Source organism: Haliotis rubra, unplaced genomic scaffold (assembly GCF_003918875.1).
Source record: "Haliotis rubra isolate DU_JTF1 unplaced genomic scaffold, ASM391887v1 Scf927, whole genome shotgun sequence".
Lineage (NCBI taxonomy): Eukaryota > Metazoa > Mollusca > Gastropoda > Lepetellida > Haliotidae > Haliotis > Haliotis rubra.
Genome location: NW_025767665.1, coordinates 189,170 through 209,788, shown reverse-complemented (window position 1 = coordinate 209,788; position 20,619 = coordinate 189,170). Strand labels below are relative to the sequence as shown.

Here is a 20,619-nt window from a genome sequence, read left to right as displayed (position 1 = left end):
TACATTCGTTCCAATAAAAGTCCATCCGCCTCACACCCCAGCGGCTTTGTGGTTCTTGTTAGAACAATAACTACATCCTGATGCTACTACATTAATACAGCTCATCAAATGATTATTTGGTAAAACTACTCCGCCAGTAAAATCTCTCCCTTGTTATATTTTTAAATTATAACATCTGACTGGATGTATTAAAAAATTTATTTATGTAAATTTCCTGACCTTATTCTCGAAACGTTCGCAGTCCTAAGAATTCTTAACTTTGATTGTAGTCAATGTGTTAAGAATGGGCTTAAGAAGTTCGTAGGGCTACGAACGTTTCGAGAATAGCTAGCCTACTGCACTACACTACGGATTGAAATCTTTACGAACATTTTCACGGTTTTGTTAACATTTTACATAGATCGCCATATCACAAATACATTTGCCTGGATATGGCAATGAGGAGCGTTATATTGTCTGAGTGTACTTGCCTTTATCATCCTTTGAATTTTTTCTGAGTCTTATTTCTAAACTGAAAATGTATCGCATATGTCAATGAGTTTATGCATATTATATCAAGCATCTCTGCATTACAAGCTATTAAATGCAGGTTAAGTAACAGACTATTCAATTAGCGATAACGTGTGTCAAGATATTTGCAGTTTGTTGTATTATGTTGTTTCTCCTGCATGGCCTTCATAGCTCTTTCACACAAACAAAACACCAAACTGGACGATTATTCAAGCCATTTATTTCCAAAACAGCAAGAAAACTGTTGATGAAATCGACTGCAGTACAGACTGACAACATATATACCGGTATTTGTCTGAGGGGATCATGACAGAATAATGCTCCTATCTGCTTAGTTGTGGATGCTCCATATGAACACTGATGCATGGTAATACTTTGTAATACCACAGGGGAGAAGAGAAATGTGTTGGAAAATGCATAAGTGGACAGGTTTTTGTCCCCATCACACCAAGCACTGGAGAAGTGAAAAGCAGTCCCAAGAAAGACACGTCCATCACGACAGGTAACTTGATGTCATAAGCCACTATAACACTGTATATGATTTTGGCCTTAAGGGGAATCTGGTATAAGGTGACTTTCCAACACTACCATTAGTAATATTAACCACTCAAACCAAACTACTGAACACCTGTTGTGTTTTCATATGACTATAGTTAGCCTGTCACAACTGATGGGTACTGCGACACAGTTTTCAAATTGAGGGTGTTCTGTAACTTGTCTTGAGTAGTACACTATTGCTAATGCCCAACAATGAACATATCTGTATAACTCACACCTGACCATATCAGTTCCATTACAGTATGTTAGCACCTGCAAACAATACCAGTTTTGCCAAATCCATTTTCCTGAGTATTAATATAAATTCATAAGCAAACATCCATTACAGAGGCTTTTTGTGTGGACATGTATGTTCCTCAATACATAACTACTTTCCTTAACAAGTACAGGACCCTGTATCGGATCCTATAGTAACCAAGATATGTCGGAAATTCCAATCAATCTGAGAAAATAACATCTCAAATGCTTCATACCCTCAGTTTCCTGCATAAATAATTAGGTATTAATTTGTGCAAAGTAGCAGTCAATAAAACTAGCAGTAAATTAAACAATAAATACTAATTTAAACAAAAAGCCCCTAAAAGAATCATTAGGCAAAGTATTTTTCTTATTGCAAGTAACAACCTGTCCTGAATGGCTCAGAAGTAAAAAGAAAGTACAGCACAACATAGTTTCAATATTACCACCAAAATATCATCCTTACTTAATGACTACTTTCAGTTTTGGTTGAAATTGCATTTAATATGTATTGGTTTGAAGGTTTATGGCTGAGTCAAATTAATACTAGCAGACATAGTAAATACTGGGAATTTTCTCACATATTTACTTCACTTCTTATTTCACATCTTAATATTTCATTCCATTTTTGCCTCCAGTCATTTAGGTATTCAATAGGTTCCACAACATTCAAAATTATGGATGTCAAAGGATACATTTTCCTTTATATATCTTTTAACAAAAGAACTTTAATCACTATCATAAGCATTATTGTTTACAAGCGTAGACTCATTTTCACACTTCATATCATTTGCAAGTTTAACCATGTTCTTTGTCAATACCGTCACTCAACAATGTAACAAGCAGATTTGGTGAAATGATTATTGATACCAATATCATAACACATTAAGCCCTAATTTCACCAGGGGTTGGGTTAATAGTGTATGTAATCACATAGCATATGTGCAAAAGAAAGTCTCTTCACAAAACAAGCACATTCTTTTCAGTCAAATACACAGTGACTCTGTTGTACGGCCGCTTCAACTCATTCAAAGATGAACATTAACAGATGATTATGATGATACAAAGCTGGATGTTAATTTATTGTGAGTACAAAAAGATTTATCACAACACAGAAATCATTTTGTTTTGCTTGGGAGCGACACATTCCACAATGGAACACAAACAAAGATATTATATCTGGCCTACCAGCCTCACACCACATGAAGAATGGAACTGTGAAAGGTAGCCACTTTACATCAACAAACCAATAAGCTTCTTAGCAATCAAAAGGAAAACCAATTCCAGAAATCATTTTTCGAAAACTGACAGTAGTGGGTTTGGTTAGATGCAGTTTGGAACAGTATTTCAGTTGTATCACGTTCAACAACCAGACCCATGGCCACTAAAATAGCTCGCCTATATTCAATCCCACCTATAAATGGTCACTAAGTGGTGGGTCGTCATATCAGCGAAATATTCTCAAGCATGTTAAACCCAATTTCACCTCACCTCACTAAGTGGTGGAAATCACAACTGTTAATCAGATGACACGGTTCTTGTTATGAATATAGCAGAAGCACTGTGAACATGCCGTACAGCAAGATTTAATGATGCATTTTGCAGTTTACAAAAGTGATAATTTCATGCAAGATAAATATCCATAGCTGTAAAATTATGGAATTGTAAAGATTTTCTCCAGTAACTAGTAACCTTCTACTTCATACCATGTCTCCACATCTCATGCACGTTTGAGTGGAGAAACATCACTTTCTAAGACACTGACACAGAATCTAGTTTCCCATATACCATGAAACATTATGTTGTATTTTGACAAAACAGTAGCTGTTACAGTTACTCATAATAATGTAAGCTTGTGTACTGGAAAAACATTTTGATTAAGATCTGACAAATGGGAATATGTCCCATATATGACCAATGTTGATGTTAAAGATGGCTTTGACAACCTATTAGCATACTCTTGAAGTCTCTTGGTGTGAGTTATAGTAACAACTTGTAGCATGTGACTTATTAACAATACAGATTGTAACAACTGTTTTTAGTGTAGGTTTTAAGTCGCATACAACTGGTGTCTCACAAGATACTCATGCATGAGTTGACAACATGGATTCATCAAGTGAAGAACAGATGCTAGCTTTAATGTCAGTATCAATACTGCAGTCACTTTAAAAAAAGAAAAGAGTTCTAAATCTGTGTGGTTTCACAACTAAATTCTCAAGCGAAACACTGTTCAATTCCTTCAAATTTCTCAGAAATAATGTCATCACAAACAAAGGGATGTCACGCTAAGCGGGACACAGATCTAAGTGATTTCATTGGTTGAGATCCTGTGACTTGTAGTATAAATTGGGACAAGTCCTATGTCTTACAACTCAGCAATAACTAGTTGAATGGGATTCTAAATCGCTACAGCTAGGGTGTTTTGACACTGCAGCTGTGTTGCATGCTACAAGTTGTTACTACAAGTAGCACTATGAGAACGCACCTTTAACATCTACACATACCACCAGCATATTTTGAGGCTGAGCATCCAAGATACAGCTATGTACATAGCTCTTCCATTCTTAATGTTCATTCTCAACTAGATATTTATGCCCAGAAGAAATAACTTCTTTCTTCAATACTGTAAACAATTCAACTATAACTTTTGTAAACAATTATTTGTAACTTTATTTGTAACCTTGTACACCAAGGCTCTTGGGCACCATCATTTCAATATCAAGTTTCCGTAGTGTGAGACAAGACTGTCGTAGTGTATCACTCTAACCAGGTTATCTTGTTAAAATAGTTGTTTACAAGGTTTCACTGTTAACTAAGTGACTCAACAAACTAAAAGTGGAGAGAAAGAAAACTCTGTATATCTTGAAGTGAGGGATTCAACCTTAAATATATAAATTAACCATACAATATTGGCAAAACATCTGTGAAACATAAAAGTGAAATTAAAGGAAGGAAAAAAGACATAAGCACAGATCTGGTGTTCCAAGTGTAACCTCTGTTTATCTGGAAGAGTACAATTTTCAACCAACATATTGTCATATACATAACAAATAACTTGCTCATTTAACAACTCTGCTTGATGAAATGCTCATAAATTTTCTACCCTATTCTTGAAATGATCAGTATTCGTTCCATGTAAATCCTTCCGTCACCTACAGACCAAGTCATCCACGCTGGTAAAGTATAAGTAATGGAAATTGTTTAACACTAATCATGCTTTGCCTCCAACGAAGATACAATTCTATTTTTTTTTCTTTTGGGGCATCACAATATCACAGTTTTCAAGTATGTGTTTGACGTTTGTCAATCTTTTTCTTAAAATCATGTTAGAATGTATGAAACTAATGATAAAATTGTCTTACAGGGCTTAAACAGAAGCAACAGAGTAGAGCTTGATTAATATGTACATTTTTAATTTTTCATCCAAATATATGATACTGTGAAATAAAAAAAATGTACAATTGTGCCAGATGTATATAAATATATACATGCAAAGATCATTTACTAACCTGCACAGGTAAAAAAAATCTTTTTTTCCCTTGGCAGTTTGGTTACCAAGGTAATCATTATGATTCAGAGTGAATTTATTAACTAATACACAAAATCAGTACCTATCATAGTCCACTGAATGTCACTATTTCAAAGCCATGTGGTGACATATCCTTGTTTCCTTATTTTCACAACAAAGAAATCCTCTTAAAGCACAGTTTTTCTTTTATTTTAACCACATCATCTTTGTTGTAGAAGCCTATCAATGGCTGCATTCACATCACCAAGGGTAGCCGTCAACGCTGAAAATTACAAAACAACAATCAGTCAGGGTTTCAGATCAGTTCATTTATGAGTTAGTCAGTGCGTTTAGGTTTTACGCTGCTTACATCAATATTCCAGCAATATGATGACACGGTCATCAACAGAAATGGTCTTCACACATTGTACCCCTGTGGGGAATCGACCCCAGGTCTTTAACCACTAGGTTACCACACCATCCCTGTTCATTTATGACCTGGTGTACCTTGTCTTCCAAAATGTTCTAAAGATTTTATTTAAATGTGGCAAAAGCATACACCCTATCACATGATGACAGTCATGATGATATGCTACGCAATTTGTTTCAGTAAAATCAGTAAAATCAGCCTTCATCACTTCCATAGAGTTTGCTTTGGTTGTTGTTAAAAGCTGCACTCAGCAATATTCGAGTCTGGACCAGACAATCCAGTGATCAACAGCATGAACATCGACCTACACAACTAGGATGCCATGATATGTGTCAACCAAGTCAGTGAGTCTGACCACCCAATCCCGTTAGTCGCCTCTTTCGACAAGCATGGGTTGCTGAAGACAGATTCTCACCCAGATCTTCATGGGTAACTTCCATAGAGCAAGTGGAAGGGGTGTGCTATCTACAACTTATAATTTCTTTCTCTCTTGGTATCTGTGTTGACTAGCCTATTTCACACTGTTCTCACCATACAAACCAACAGATTACTCACCTCGTATGTTTGCTTCTCTATCTACAAAGCCCATAGATGTTAACTGTTCTAGCTGGGATGCGTACCTCATATCTGGGGGTTGGTTCTACATGAAGAGATGCAAGAATTAGTTCAACTGCAGACATCCTTAAAATCACAAGAGTTAAGTGATTGATACCATCAAGTAATGTCAGTGTGAGTGAGTTTGGTTTTATGTTGCTTTTAGCAATATTCTTGCAATATCACCGAGGAAGAGTACCACCCAATACTGGATACTGCAGTGTCATGTCCATGTACCACCCCCTACAGCTGTGTCATGTCCATGTACCACCCCCTACAGCTGTGTCATGTACATGTACCACCCCCTACAGCTGTGCCATGTCCATGTACCACCCCCTACAGCTGTGTCATGTACATGTACCATCCCCTACAGCTGTGTCATGTCCATGTACCACCCCCTACAGCTGTCATGTAGTGGTGGTCCGATATATTGAAATAATCAAAGATTGGTCGCAGTAGCGAAACGACCAAGCAATCAAATATGTTTTCTAATAATCGAACAAAATCAATTTTGGAACACTTGTTTGCATCAACAATATTTTCACAAGGTTGGTTTTGTCTGTGTGATTAAATTTACATTTCATTAGCACTACAAGTTCGTTCCATGTCATGAATGAGTTTATATTCCTAACATACTAGTCATCCTTTAAATACATGAAATATGCAAATGCATTTTGTGCAATTTGCAAACAACCCCAAAGAACTGCATATTTTTTCTTTATTTTGTGTGTGCATTGACAAAGGTAACATGTACATTTGATAAATGACACTAACCAATTATTTTCGATGATTGATCGGTTGTAATGGACCAATCATCAATTATGATATTTAAACAAATTCCAAACACTAGTGTCATGTCCATGTACTACCCTCTACAGCTGTGTCATGTCCATATAACAGCCCCTACAGCTGTGTCATGTCCATGTACTACCCAAAACACTGTCACGTCCATATACCACCCCCTACAGCTGCCATGTCCATGTACCACCCCTACAGCTGTATCATGTCCATGTACTACCCCATACAGCTGTGTCATGTCCATATACCACCCCTACAGCTGTGTCATGTCCATGTACTACCCGATACACCTGTGTCATATCCATGTACTACCCAAACACTGTCATCTCCATGTACCATCCCCTACAAAACACTGTCCCCATATACCACCCCCTACAGCTGTGTCATGTCCATGTACCATGTCCTCTACAGCTGTGTCATGTCCATATATACTACCCAGCTGTGTCATGTCCATGTACAGCTGTGTCATGTCCATGTACCACCCCCCACAGCTGTGTCACCCCCCTACAGCTGTGTCATGTCCATGTACTACCCAAAACAGCATGTATACCATCCCTACAGCTGTGTCCATGTCCATGTACTACCCCCACAGCTGTGTCATGTCCATATACTACCCCATGTACTACCCCTACAGCTGTGTCCATGTCCATATACCTACCCCCCACAGCTACCAGCTGCTGTCATGTCCATGTACTACCCATTACAGCTGTGTCATGTCCATGTACTACCCAAAACATTGTCACGTCTATATACTACCCCTACAGCTGTGTCATGTCCATGTACTACCCCCTACAGCTGTGTCATGTCCATGTACCACCCCCCACAGCTGTGTCACGTCCATATACAAACCCCTACAGCTGTGTCATGTCTATGTACCACCCTCTACAGCTGTGTCACGTCCATATACCACCCCTAAAGCTGTGTCATGTCCATGTACTACCCATTACAGCTGTGTCATGACCATGTACTGCCCCCTATAGCTGTGTCATGTCCATATACTACCCAAAACATTGTCACGTCCATATACCATCCCCTACAGCTGTGTTATGTCCATGTACCACCCTCCACAGCTGTGTCACGTCCATATACCACCCCCTACAGCTGTGTCATGTCCATGTACCACCCCCTACAGCTGTCACATCCATATACCACCCCTACAGCTGTGTCATGTCCATGTACTACCCCATACAGCTGTGTCATGTTCATGTACTACCCTCTACAACTGTGGCATGTCCATGTACCACCCCCTTCAGCTGTGTCATGTCCATATACCACCCCTACAGCTGTGTCACGTCCATGTACAACCCCCTACAGCTGTTATGTCCATATACCACCCCTACAGCTGTGTCACAGCCATATACCACCCCCCTACAGGTGTGTCATGTCGGGGCGATGGGGTAGCCTAATGGTTAAAGCGTCGGCTCGTCACACCGAAGACCCGGGTTCGAATCCCCACATGGGCACAATGTGTGAAGCCCATTTCTGGTGTCCCCCGCCGTGATGTTGCTGGAATAATGCTAAAAGCGGCGTAAAACCAAACTCAGTCAGTCAGTCAGTGTCATGTCCATATACTACCCCCTACAGCCGTGTCACGGCCATATACCACCCCCTACAGGTGTGTCGTGTCCATATACCACCCCCTACAGCTGTGTAATGTCCATGTACTACCCAAAACACTGTGTCACGTCCATACTCCAACTGTGCCTTCAGGAAACAAAATTGCATTATGTGTTAGGTTCAGTCTAAGTAAACTTAGACTCAGTATTATTCGTTACACTGCTATACTGAGTCTAACAAAACCTTGTGGAAGGTCACGTCAGGGAACCTTTGAGCGACCTATGACCGTCCAATCACAGGCGAGATGGCCGAACAGATTTAACCAATCAGACAACAGCTACTATTTAGGGTTTAGCGGGACTTACAAAATGGATTTTCTCGTCCCCGGTCGCCAACACTGATCTCCCAACAAATGAAAATTCGCACAAAACACTGATATTTGACCTGCAGTATATACACTTTGGGGTTCCTGTTGACATGGTTATAATTAGCTAATATTTCCGCAAGGTGACATGCTTTAATACTGACAAAACGTTATTTTCAGCGAATGTTTACTCACTGCAGTGGCATGCATCACTAGGAACCGATCGTACGGAAAATAGCATTCTGAATCGTTCGGGTCCAAACTTTTCCGAGCTAAAAGTTTGAAAGGTATGTGCGAATGTCCACTTTCGCAATTTTGTAAGCTGTGTTCTGATTGGTCAATTGGGAAAGGTTACCTGACGCAACCTTCCACAAGGTTTTGTTAGACTCAGTATAGCAGTGTAACAAACAAAACTGAACCTAAGTTTACTTAGACTGGTGTTAGGTTTAGGCTCATTCCCATATCCTCATTAACTATTTCATTGTATGCATTATCTTCTAATACAAAGGAACAGAAACATCTGATTATTTCATTATTACCTAGACCCTATTTTATGGTACAATGTCTTACGATTACTATTGTGCAGCGAGGTCAACACTGACCGCCTATTTCTCACAAGTTGACTTTTCATTCACTAATTTTGTCCTGGAATGTCCACAGGGAACATAAATAGATTCATAAATACTGGAGGTGAATGTGGCAATAAGATAAAGTGACATGTGGCACCCACCATCTGACCCCCAACCATCATCTGCATCATTTGAGCCATCATATTATTAAACTGGTCTGGGTTTCCTGGGTCCGGCGCCCTCCCCGTTCCTGCTCCTATGGGTGAAGCGGGAGATGTAGTGGTCCCCGCTGTTGTTGTTGCCGTGGTGGGGGAGGTAGGGGAAGTGGTGCTGGCTGTACTTGTGGTGGGGGTACTGTCACCTGATAGGTTCGGCATGCCAACGAGTCTGTAATATGAGAGAATGTTGTTTAAGCTGCAGACATGTTCAACAGCCAGTGTTCAATGAAAGCAGGACAAACAATAAAGTAAAACATTATTAGCCAAGACAAGACAAGATTTTATTAGGTCAAAAACTAAAATAATTGTGAAATTAGCAAAGTCTTTATCCTAACTCCAATTAATATTCAGGAAATGTTACTGTCATACTTTCACGCCACATATTTCAAGAAAATAGATCCCACATATTCAACATGCTGTCCTATAAAGAATCTAACAAGATTGGATGTCTATGCTTGATATCGGAATATCGTATCCCATGTGCATAGACAGATGCTCATCGAGTCAATCACATCATTGTCTGGTGAGGATTACATGTGTAACAGATCGCCATCATATAACTGGAATACTGCTGAGTGTGGCGTTTATCAACAAGGTAATAAAGCAGTATGACAGATCCCCAAGGGGGGCTTGCCAAGAATCGTGGCAAACCAATCAAATCGCGCGAGTAAAACGCATTTCAAAGCATGAAAATGGCGGCACCATTGAACATTGAAACTTCGCTGACTTTGCAAAGCACAATTTAAACATAAACTTTGAGCTAAAGGATCAGCAACTTTCAATACTGAAACATACTGACAAAGGGAATGACTGTATAGTTGTTTTGTCCACGGGATACAGTTATAGGATATTCTTGGAGTAGCCATGTTTGGAAATTCAGAGTTATCTTTCCTTGGTACTAGTACTAGACATTATTATATTCTTAAGGGTGTATATTTCATCTCGTGGTCTGACAAAGTTGATATGTTCACTCGTGGCTGCACCATTTGTGAACATATCCTCAGGTTATCAACTTTGTCAGACCACTCGATGAAATATACATGTTATTTGACAACATTAACAAAATATCCTCTATATTTTCATCTCTGTGCCCGTTTACGCTTAGACAGGGCCTAGTCATAAACATGGCCACGAGAGGGGTACAACACGCCACCCGGCTTGCCGGAATGACACGAGTAGTTATGAATGCTTTCAGTTATCTCCTTCTTCCCTACATAACTACAGTTATCTCCCCTATCTTACAAACCATACAGTCATCTCCCCTTAACCTAAATCCCCAACAGTTACTTCCCTCTACCACTACAGTTATCTCCCCTATCTTACAAACCCTACAGTCATCTCCCCTTAACCTAAATCCCCAACAGTTACTTCCCTCTACCACTACAGGTATCTCCCATTACCCAAAGCTCCTACAGTTATCTGCCCTACCCTGGGAAAGCACCCGGTGACTCATGCTGCAGTTGCTGTAGCCCCTGCTGGATCTGCATGATGGCGGACATTGCTCGTGGATTGGTCATCATGGTCTGCATCTCTGGGTTCTGCATCTGAAACAACAAACAACAAACTGTCTCTGCTGAACTGACCAGGGAGGGCGATTTCACACACCTGCAGAATGTCAACATTAACCATGGGCCTTGAATAATGGATCCACACAATGTAAAGAACTAACCTGTTGAACCAACACGGTGGCCCGTGACCAGTAAATGATTCAATCACATACTCCAGCTCCTGTAGCTGTTGACATGAATATACTGGGGATTTCAGACACTGACTTCTTTTAAAAGTATGTGGCCAGTAGAATATTCCTTAGAGAATCTACTCCTGCCTTGATGCTCATGATGTTGATCACTGGATTGTCTGGTCCAGATTTTGATGATCTACAGACTGCCCCCATTTAGCTGGAATAGTGCAGCATAAAACTGAACTCACTACTCCTGCCATGCTATAGGGATGACAGGCTGATGTAATGTTGTAGACTCATTATACCTCAATGTTCTTTATGTCTGTGACATTTCCCTTTGTTCCAATCATCCAGTGACACTCACAGATATCCTGTGGAACCTGATACATTAGTTTTTCCTTGTTTAGCTGATTGTAAATCTAGTCTACTGTAACATGATCTAATATATTTGTACCAAAGGCTTCACATATCTAATGCTGTTATTCAGTTAGTAATTTGTCTTAGCTATACCTGGGTAAGAAGTTGTGGAAGGTACATTCTAAAATGTTCTTGTAATTGGGGGTTGCCTTGAAACATCGGGTTGCTTCCAATAATCTGAAAATGTATGCAGAAATATAGGCATTTCATAGTATTTGAAGCAAACACTTTATATACTGTAACATTACTCATTACTTACTTATTTAGTAGAGACACTCATAATTAGAGATAAAGGTATTAAAAGAAATGTAGCATTTTTGACAGACAGACAAATTTAATTGTAAATACTGACAATTTGATTTGAAACACAGAACAAGTTTGCCATCAAATATGAAGTGTCCACAATGCCAGCAAAGATAGTACCTGTTGAGCTAATTCGGGGTTGGTGGACATTGTTTGGAGCATGGCCTGCATATACGGAGCCTGCATCATGTTCTGCATCAGCTGAGGGTTCTGGGACATCTGGGACATCAGACTCTGCATGCCAGGTGTGTTGAACATACCTACAGAATGATGGTAACAGTGCGTGGAGGAGTTATACCTTATTTCAGGTTGTTATACAGCCTGTCAGCTTGATAGATTAGCAAACACATGCCGGTCTTATACACTTAACAACACTCTGGTGAAACTCATGACCATATGGATGGTGCCAACAATCCCAGCAACTTCAGGAATGAGGACACCCAACTCCCACAGCAAACTATGTGACATTGCTGATGGTTTATCAGCTTATCTTGACAGTTAGGATTTGACAGAATTGCTCACAGCATCACTGAATTGTCTGGTCAAGACTTGACTGTCTATAGGATGCTGACACATAGCAAGGGTATTGCTGAATGTGGCATTAAACAACACACACGTGAGTCTCACCAAAAGGTCCAGTGGATCCTCCAGTGTCTCCTGCTGTAGTAGATGATGAAGTTGTGGTTGCTGATGTTGTTGTACCTGTTGTTCCTGTTGTCCCGGTAGTGGAGCTGGTGGTGGATCCACCTGCAGCCCATGGGTTTGGAAGTGGAGCAGTGTTTTCACGCCCCTGTTGCTGTTCTCCACCTCCTGCCACAAAAACATCAGTCAATAATGACCCAGCATAAAATCTACATGACACACAGTAAAGTTCAAACAATTTTATTTTACTCATAATGTCCTAATCCCTCTCAGGTCTGCTCTAGAAAAATTCACTGATCTCTTCTGTTGTATAAAAAGCACAATTGTTGAATGACTTAAACAATCTCCAATATTCAACCATATTAAACAAAGATGTCAATTTCAGTTACATTATTCCAACCTTACATCACAATTGGATTCCAATGACAATGCCATCCAGATGATGTAAACAATACAAAGGTGCACTCAAAGAGATATTTTAGTTGTGCACATACAACCTTCATTAACTGTGGTTATTTCTGACCACTTCAGTAATAAATCTATTTACAACACAAACAGGTCATTCCTGCAGATGTTTGTTTTAGTGCCAAGTGAATTGCTGCAGCAATCCAACCACTGACCATTGTTGACCAAGCCCGAGAAAGGATTGTTTCCAAATCCTTCCTGTGCAGCATTCATCATGGGTTCCTGGATATCTCGATACATTCTTTGTAAGGCATTAAAACCTCCGGGGAATACTCTGAAATATGCCAAGCAGTGTCACGGACAGGAATGTTCAACCACTTTAAGGAATGCTCATGTACGCTCAAAGATATAATCCCTTTCTATATTAGCAGATATATATACTTTCTTTGATTTACTTATCGTGAAAGTAAGGTCGTGATATATGTTTCGACATGATACTTGATACTTGAATTTACCCTGTCCAGAGCCATTTACCACCATCAAACACACACAAGTAAATTCAACTACTTATAAATAAAACTGATCTTTGCAGTTAATTTGCACATGAACTACAGGGGACATCTGTATTATCCAAGCCTTGTGAATTCATGGCACGACTACAGTTGTGCACTGATACTACAGTGAACTGTTACAGCCTTGTTTTGATTGTTGTTTATCACTGCCCTCCGCAACACTCCTACCATGAGTGAGTTTAGTTTTACGCCGCACTCGGCAATATTACAGCTTTATGGCGGCTCCTACCATGAGACATCTGTCTGCAATAATTCAAGTCTTGGTCAGACTCAGACAGTCCACTGACTGATATAACGAGCAAATTCTACAGCCTTGTACAATATGACACATGTTCTAGGACAATACAGTAAAGACCTGGTGCTGACCTCAAGGTTACTCATGGCTCTATCCTGTGTTCTCATCAACTCCTGCAACATCGCTGGGTTTCTTGCCAACTCCATAGTCTGTAACAACATTATATAACACACTTGATGGCAATGGTAACCTCACAAATATCCCAAAACAGTATCTTAGACTATTCACACAATAAATACAAGGGCTCATATTTTTTTACAGTTTTCCTGGACATTCTGATACAATACACTTATTACAACAAAGCTCAACTCCACCTACCTGTCGCATTAGTTCCGGGTTGTTCAACATGTGGGTTATCTCAGGATTACGCTGCAATTAAAGTGAAAATAATTAAGAGGGAAACGTACATCAACTTTCAACAAAATAATGTCATAAAGGCTGAAAATCCATTACACAACATACAGGTTATTTAGTGCTGAATCACACCTAATAACTGGTTTATTATGTAATCTACAAAAGACGACACTTCCTTTCATCAATTCTTTCATTAGGGCTGCAAAATAAAGCCACGCAATACAAGCAATGACAAAGTGGTGCAAATGTCAGTTTTCGAAATAATTGCCAGTCATGAGGCCCAGCGCCGGTTGTTATTGAATTTGGCCAGCATTTTCAAATATTTGCAGGCACTTCTGGCCTTCAGTAAATTATCTGCCTATTCTTTTCAACTGGAATCTTTCCCATAAGTTTTTCTTTATTAATATTTGGGAATCATCCATGATCCATCATGTTACGATAACTTACAGTTTCACTTCCTTGCATTTCAGCGCTTTGCGCATAGGAATGTCAACACGAGTCTTCAACAAATAAACACTTCTCTCTGCACCATAGGCTTCGCTAACTGATGTTTGTAGAAACAGTGTGAAACGGTGTAAAGTGTAGTCTATTTTGTTTTTATTGGTTTGACTTTAATAAAATGGGCCTGCAGATTTCATTCAGGGCCTGTAGATTTCAAAGCCTGCAGTCAGCAGCAGGCAGTAAGGGCCAACTGGCAAATTAAAGTATTGCAAACATTGGCAACTGTGTGCATTTTTCACAAATAAAATAGTGTATTTAGCATCGGTACATTACATGCTCAAGTCCATGCAAACCAATGACTGAAAGTATGAGTGGCAGTCCACACCAAAAGGGTCTGATGACACACACAAAACATGATCAGAAAGGCCCTGAAAACCTGGGCTCCATTTACACTACCTCTCACATAAAATGACACGAACTGAAAACTCCAGAATGGACAATTCACGAAAGCTTTTTTTGATATAGATGAAAAAAGCAGTAGCTACAGGGGACATCACTATTTAAAGACATTGACCAAAGAAGTAAAGATCCAAAACTGGAAAACCTTTCTCTTAAAATAAGAGAGACAACCATGAATTGGACATGACCAGCACTTCCCATGGGACAATAACATTCTTCCCTGACTGAAATAGTTCAGCATACCTCCATCAGTTCCCTCATCTGAGGATTGTTTGTAATGAGCTGCCTCATCACATCAGGGTTGGACATCATCTGCTGTACAAAGGGGTTCTCCATCATCTGGCGGAGCATATCAGGGTTGCTCAAAAGCTGCAATAAACACATCAAGACATTTACAGGGAAATGCTGCAGGCCAATTTCTTACACAGCTTAGCATAGTTTCACATATCTTCTTATTCAGCAAGAGATCAATTTGTTCTTGACTGAGTAACTCTGTTCTTTTCTTCATCATTATGAACAGAATCCATATGACAAGTTAAAAGGTTCAATGGTATACAGCGACAGGAGTTGTGCTTTACACTGCAGTGCTAGCCTGAGGTCACCAGTAGCCTTGTTCTCACCTCGGTCTGCATCCTCTGCTGCATCTCCATGAAGTTTGCAGACCCCATCCCCAGGTTGCCCAGGCCGGCCAGACCTCCCAGTCCACCAAGTCCCAGGGGGCTTGCAGACACATTGGGTTGACTCGGGGGAGGCTGTGGGTGGAAAAATACCCATTATCATACCTAAAAATAGGAAATATTTTTTGTGGGGGTTTTGTTGTGCCTGAGGACTAAGCAAAAAGCACCAAAATGCCAAACCCTTTGTAAACATACTTGTAACAACCAAAGTTGAAAAAGACAGTAATGTCACAGGCTTATATAAGTGCCTAAGACTAACTTTGGCCCATAGCGAAAGCATTCCTTTATATCATTCTTTTATAAACAGCTTTGATCTCAGGATAACTAGGTATGCTCTCGACCCACACTGGAATCTGGCAAAACAAACGTATTGTGCATGTTGCGATTAGAGAAGTCTACAAGAGTTGTTAGAGTAACTACAATACCTGTGATGTTGTTGTAGCTGCTGGACGAGATGATGAGGACTCGTTATTCTGTAACAGATGGAACAGACATAAGACTAAGACCCAAACATACTAGGCAAGTGTGTAATGATAACAGAAAAACATGGACTATGATGGAGATCAGTTAAAGGTTTTTATCAGAAGAGCCACTATCATTGGTTAATTTTTCAAGTTCAGGTGAAGGAGAACATCTGTGCTTAAATAACTATAAGCATAAGAGAGATGGTATTGGTAACATCACTTCCAAAATAAAGCCATCAAGATGAATGATCGCGGATATTTATTACAACAGAATGGAGATTGAACACCCTGCAGATAGACAGATATAACAGGAGCAGCTGCAGTGGAGATACCCTATGGAACTGAGGTACACAGCTCACCCTGTTAGCTGACTTGACAACAAGATGCACAGTGAGTCCATCCTTGATGCCATGATGTGTCAGAGTCTCATTCTCTTTCAGAATCTTGCCAGCAAATATCAGACATAGCTGCTCAACTGGGGCACCAAATTCTTTAGAAACCTTTTCTCTCAGCTGAAATATATAACAACATGACAATACATCAAAGCATTAGAAACTGAAGGTTAATAAGGTATTCACTGTTTTCCATACTGTCACTCTGACACAACAAAATACAAATAATCCTGATTGTGATGCATTCTCAACTTTTACAAATGTTTTCCACAACATGCCTGGAAGGTGAAATCATGTTCAGATTTACTGCAGCCATTCTTTCATATCAAGATAGTATAAGTCATAATAACAGAGATTGAAAAAGTGCCTAATTTGCATGCCATGATACATATTGAAATAGCATGGTGAAACATTTTCAATGTGCCCTGGCAGTACGACTGAGATGAAAAAGAATCATATATACCATGATTCATTTAATGAAAATGCTGGGGATTAGTGTTGGGAAATGGTTGAAATCTCACAAGTGAATGTTTGGTTCATTACCAACAAGCAATCATTGAACATAATTTATCGTCATTTTAAAGATTTTTCTATTTAGGTTGTTATTGCAGATAGGTATAACATGGTTCTCTGTTTTTATTAGAAACTCTGCATTTGCATTTGCAAATTTCACATCCAATGTAAAATGATGCAACTTGATATTTTAAACTGATGACTAATATATATGAACATAAACTTCCTGAAATATTCAGTCTTGGCTTTTCAGTAAGTGAAGTGAGTTTTCTAAGAATTAAACACATTTTCAGGCCTTCTAAGATATGTTTCATCGTCAAGGGTTTTAAACACTACAACAGTAGTTCCAAAATCATTTATGTTCGATTATGAGAAAATGTGATTGATTGCTTGGTCGTTAGATCACTACTAGTCACTACGACCAATCTTCGATTATTTCAATTAATCGGAACACCACTACTAGGGATAATAATGACATTTGCTGCAGATATATGGCTGAATATCAAGCTTTGACCAAGGCCAAATACATCCCTGGGTATCTCAGTTCTCATTTCAAGTGAGTGAGATGGAATTAATGCTGTTTCTGAGTGTTTCATTCACATGTTCACATACTATAACACGGGGTAAAGCAAAAGGATTACAGGTAGTAGATATTAATTGCTGCTGTTTGCTACGAGGTCCTGAAAAACAATGATTTAAATTGGATTGATCTAGGATTAAAAATACTGAGTAATCATATCACACCACGGAATATGTCACAACTAAGGGCTACAATTTTCCACATTGAGTTGCTGAACATTTCATCCATGCACAATCTGAAACAATTTCCAGTCATTGCAACTTAATGCAAGGTAGCTGTTCTACTTTCTGTACAAAAATAACCACTTTATCATCATCATCTTCATCATGACATCAATATCATGTACACGAAAACAACAAACATGTCGAAAAGGCAATTTACAATAAAGGAAAGAAATTGGCATTCAGAACAAGTGCCATTCAGGCTATAAATCCTCAATCCCTTAGGCATGAAAGTCATTGTAGAGTACAATATATGTTTCTGACTTGACTGACAGGATGGCCTTGGGCTACAAAGTGTTCACTATGCTTATGGAACTAGTATCTGTATAAATTATAAGCAAGTGCACATTAGTAGATATTTGTAACTAAACCCGATGTCAGAGTCAAGACTGACACCACTACACACAACAGTTTGTTTCACATTCACACACAATGGTGAAGTTGATAAGTAAGTCTAATCTTTACTATGTACTGAAAAATTAATATGATTAACAGGTGTAGAACATATATAGTACCCATTAGATCAGATTGGGTATTAATATAAGTTTGGAGGAGAACCCCCTTAAAACATTTAGACAACAATAACATTTTATCCCTGATCATAAAGTATGACACAGTAAACATGGTAAAAATTCGAACACCTTTGCACACATATAGCTTATTGCTCAATCTATAATTATCCCATGATTCCAAAATGAGACAGTTATACAGAAAAGTATTTGTTTTACTAAGTATGACATACACTCTCAAGAAGTTACCACATTGTGATCAACATTTGTCCATGACCTTAAATCTTAAACACATTAGAAAACTCAAATTATATGCAATGAGTTGGAAATAATGTTTGAGGCAGGGCTCCAGATAAGCTGCGTCTTTGGGTATAATATGCTGTAGAAAAGTTGAAATACGCAAGAAAAATAAATGCCAGTGTATGAAAAAACACTAAATATTTATGTTTATGCTATGTCAAAATACCAATGCGTATGCGTTGCGTATCGTATCAATTCAAGCCAATGAAAATAAACTTAAAGTTTTTCCATCTCAAAATGTTTGCGATTAAAAGAATCTTGAAAACACATTTAAGATGCTCAACACAGATATAATACCAGTCATGGTTTGTTAACCCATCACTGATTGGCCCAACTGTAAATAGCGACCAATCATTAGAGGACTGCTAGATGAATTAATAGGTAAGTGCTGTGTTTCACAATCAGATTTAATTGACGGTGAGATCTTAAATGAATTTGTAACATTAGCTGTTCGCGGCACCAAAACAGATGTAGACTAAGGCACATAATATTTCTTATTTGTTATTCATCTTTAACCTGGAGGATCTTGTATTATCTCTATTATCGAATGATAAAATGTTGCACCTCTTAAAATTGTTATTTGAAATAAATACCCAGATTTTAAAAATAAGGTGGGTATCAAAAAGTATAGATACCCACTTGAAATTGGAAATACCCACTTAGTTTAAAAAATATGAGTATCATACCCACATGGCCAAAAGCTTATCTGGAGCGCTGTGAGGGATATGTTGTGACGAACCAATGGGTTTAAGTCCAAAAAAAAGATTTAGTCACTCCTGAAAAGTATCTGCTGAACCACTGCAAAAAATATCTTTAATCGTTAAATACATCCAAAACCAATTACAGCAAACCAGTTTCGCTCATGACGCAAATGGGTGCTGTCATTCAAATTTTGGAACAAATCATTTAAATAAGGTATTACTCATCCAAATTATCTATACTTGAGGACTGATCGACCCAAATTGGTATGAATACTCCAAAACAGGTCCGAATCTGGCGAGAATTTTAGTTACATGTTAGTCATTTTTCACAGCTACGAATCTTCGTGGGTATGGATCATTTGTTATCCCGCTGATGTGGTGTACTTCAGTAGAAGTCAAAATCATTAGTAACTGTAGCTGGATATTGAACATGACCAAAATATGGTATACATATTATCAAACTTTGTTTTGTACCACACAAACACGATCTCTGATACACTTGATCAAGAGTAGCGAACTTAACTCTGCACTAGTTAAGGATCGTGAAGGATGTTTCAACAGAAAAGGGTACCTAAACAAATTACCATAAACAAGTTCCTGATTGGAAAGGGGATCAAGTACCCCTGACAGAATTATCCCTCAGGACCGAAAAAAATACACACAATATCAGTTAAGTGTGTCCCGTAAATTTCACTATTGTCACTTAATCAACATCATGACAAAATATGATACATCATACAGTTATTATCATTGTCACAGCAACCATCATGATCGTGCATATTTTCATTTTCATTACTTCAGCGTTTCGTAATTGATACCATACTGAAATTTTCTGCACACAAATGACTTCCGACCGACAACATACTACCATAGAGATAACATCTCTATTAAAGCCAAAGTTAGGTCCTACAAAAAGGCATGACTTCGAACGTCACTTGCATCAACATTATCAAGCAATCTAGTGAAAAAGATGATGTATCCGATGCATATTCGGGGCACCTGTTACCACAATATGCGAGTGACGTGGGTCATATGAAATCAACGTGTTAGATCACACAATTACTTATTATACCTCCTTTACTGTAGAATCCACTGATAGTTTTATATCATGTTTTTCTTTCGGTGTTTTGACGGTAACTGTGATCAAAGATCCAGAATTTTCCGTACTCTCCGCCATGATTGTTCTTTTTACTCGGGAACTCTGGGAACGACTGACGGATATCCGGTAACGCCAGGGACCAATCCTTGTTTTAAATTCAGAACATTAAATCAAATTATAACTACCCTATAATTTCTGCTTTATATGGTGATGCTAAAACCCATATATTTATGATCCGCAATGTGTCTTGT

General features: G+C 38.7%; 1 protein-coding gene across 1 annotated transcript; it reads right to left on the bottom strand.

The window, feature by feature from the left end:
• Positions 1–713: 713 nt before the first annotated feature.
• LOC124264478 (ubiquilin-1-like) lies at positions 714–20,490 on the bottom strand. Its single transcript, XM_046699216.1, has 15 exons — positions 20,342–20,490; positions 16,413–16,565; positions 16,015–16,062; positions 15,533–15,664; positions 15,156–15,281; positions 13,977–14,027; positions 13,730–13,807; positions 13,110–13,125; positions 12,372–12,551; positions 11,865–12,004; positions 11,535–11,618; positions 10,772–10,887; positions 9,287–9,512; positions 5,799–5,883; positions 714–5,096 (listed from the first exon to the last, which is right to left on the bottom strand). The coding sequence occupies exons 1-15, from the start codon at positions 20,444–20,446 to the stop codon at positions 5,035–5,037; spliced, it is 1,602 nt and encodes a 533-aa protein (XP_046555172.1). The 5' UTR covers positions 20,447–20,490; the 3' UTR covers positions 714–5,034.
• Positions 20,491–20,619: the final 129 nt, after the last annotated feature.

Coding starts and splice junctions, on each gene's coding strand:
- LOC124264478 (XM_046699216.1), bottom strand. CDS start 20,446: ATGGCGGAGAGTACGGAAAATTCTGGATCTTTGATCACAGTTACCGTC. Junction 16,566..20,341: donor TGGATTCTACAGTAAAGGAG/GTATAATAAGTA, acceptor TATATATTTCAG/CTGAGAGAAAAGGTTTCTAA. Junction 11,619..11,864: donor ACCCCGAATTAGCTCAACAG/GTACTATCTTTG, acceptor ATACATTTTCAG/ATTATTGGAAGCAACCCGAT.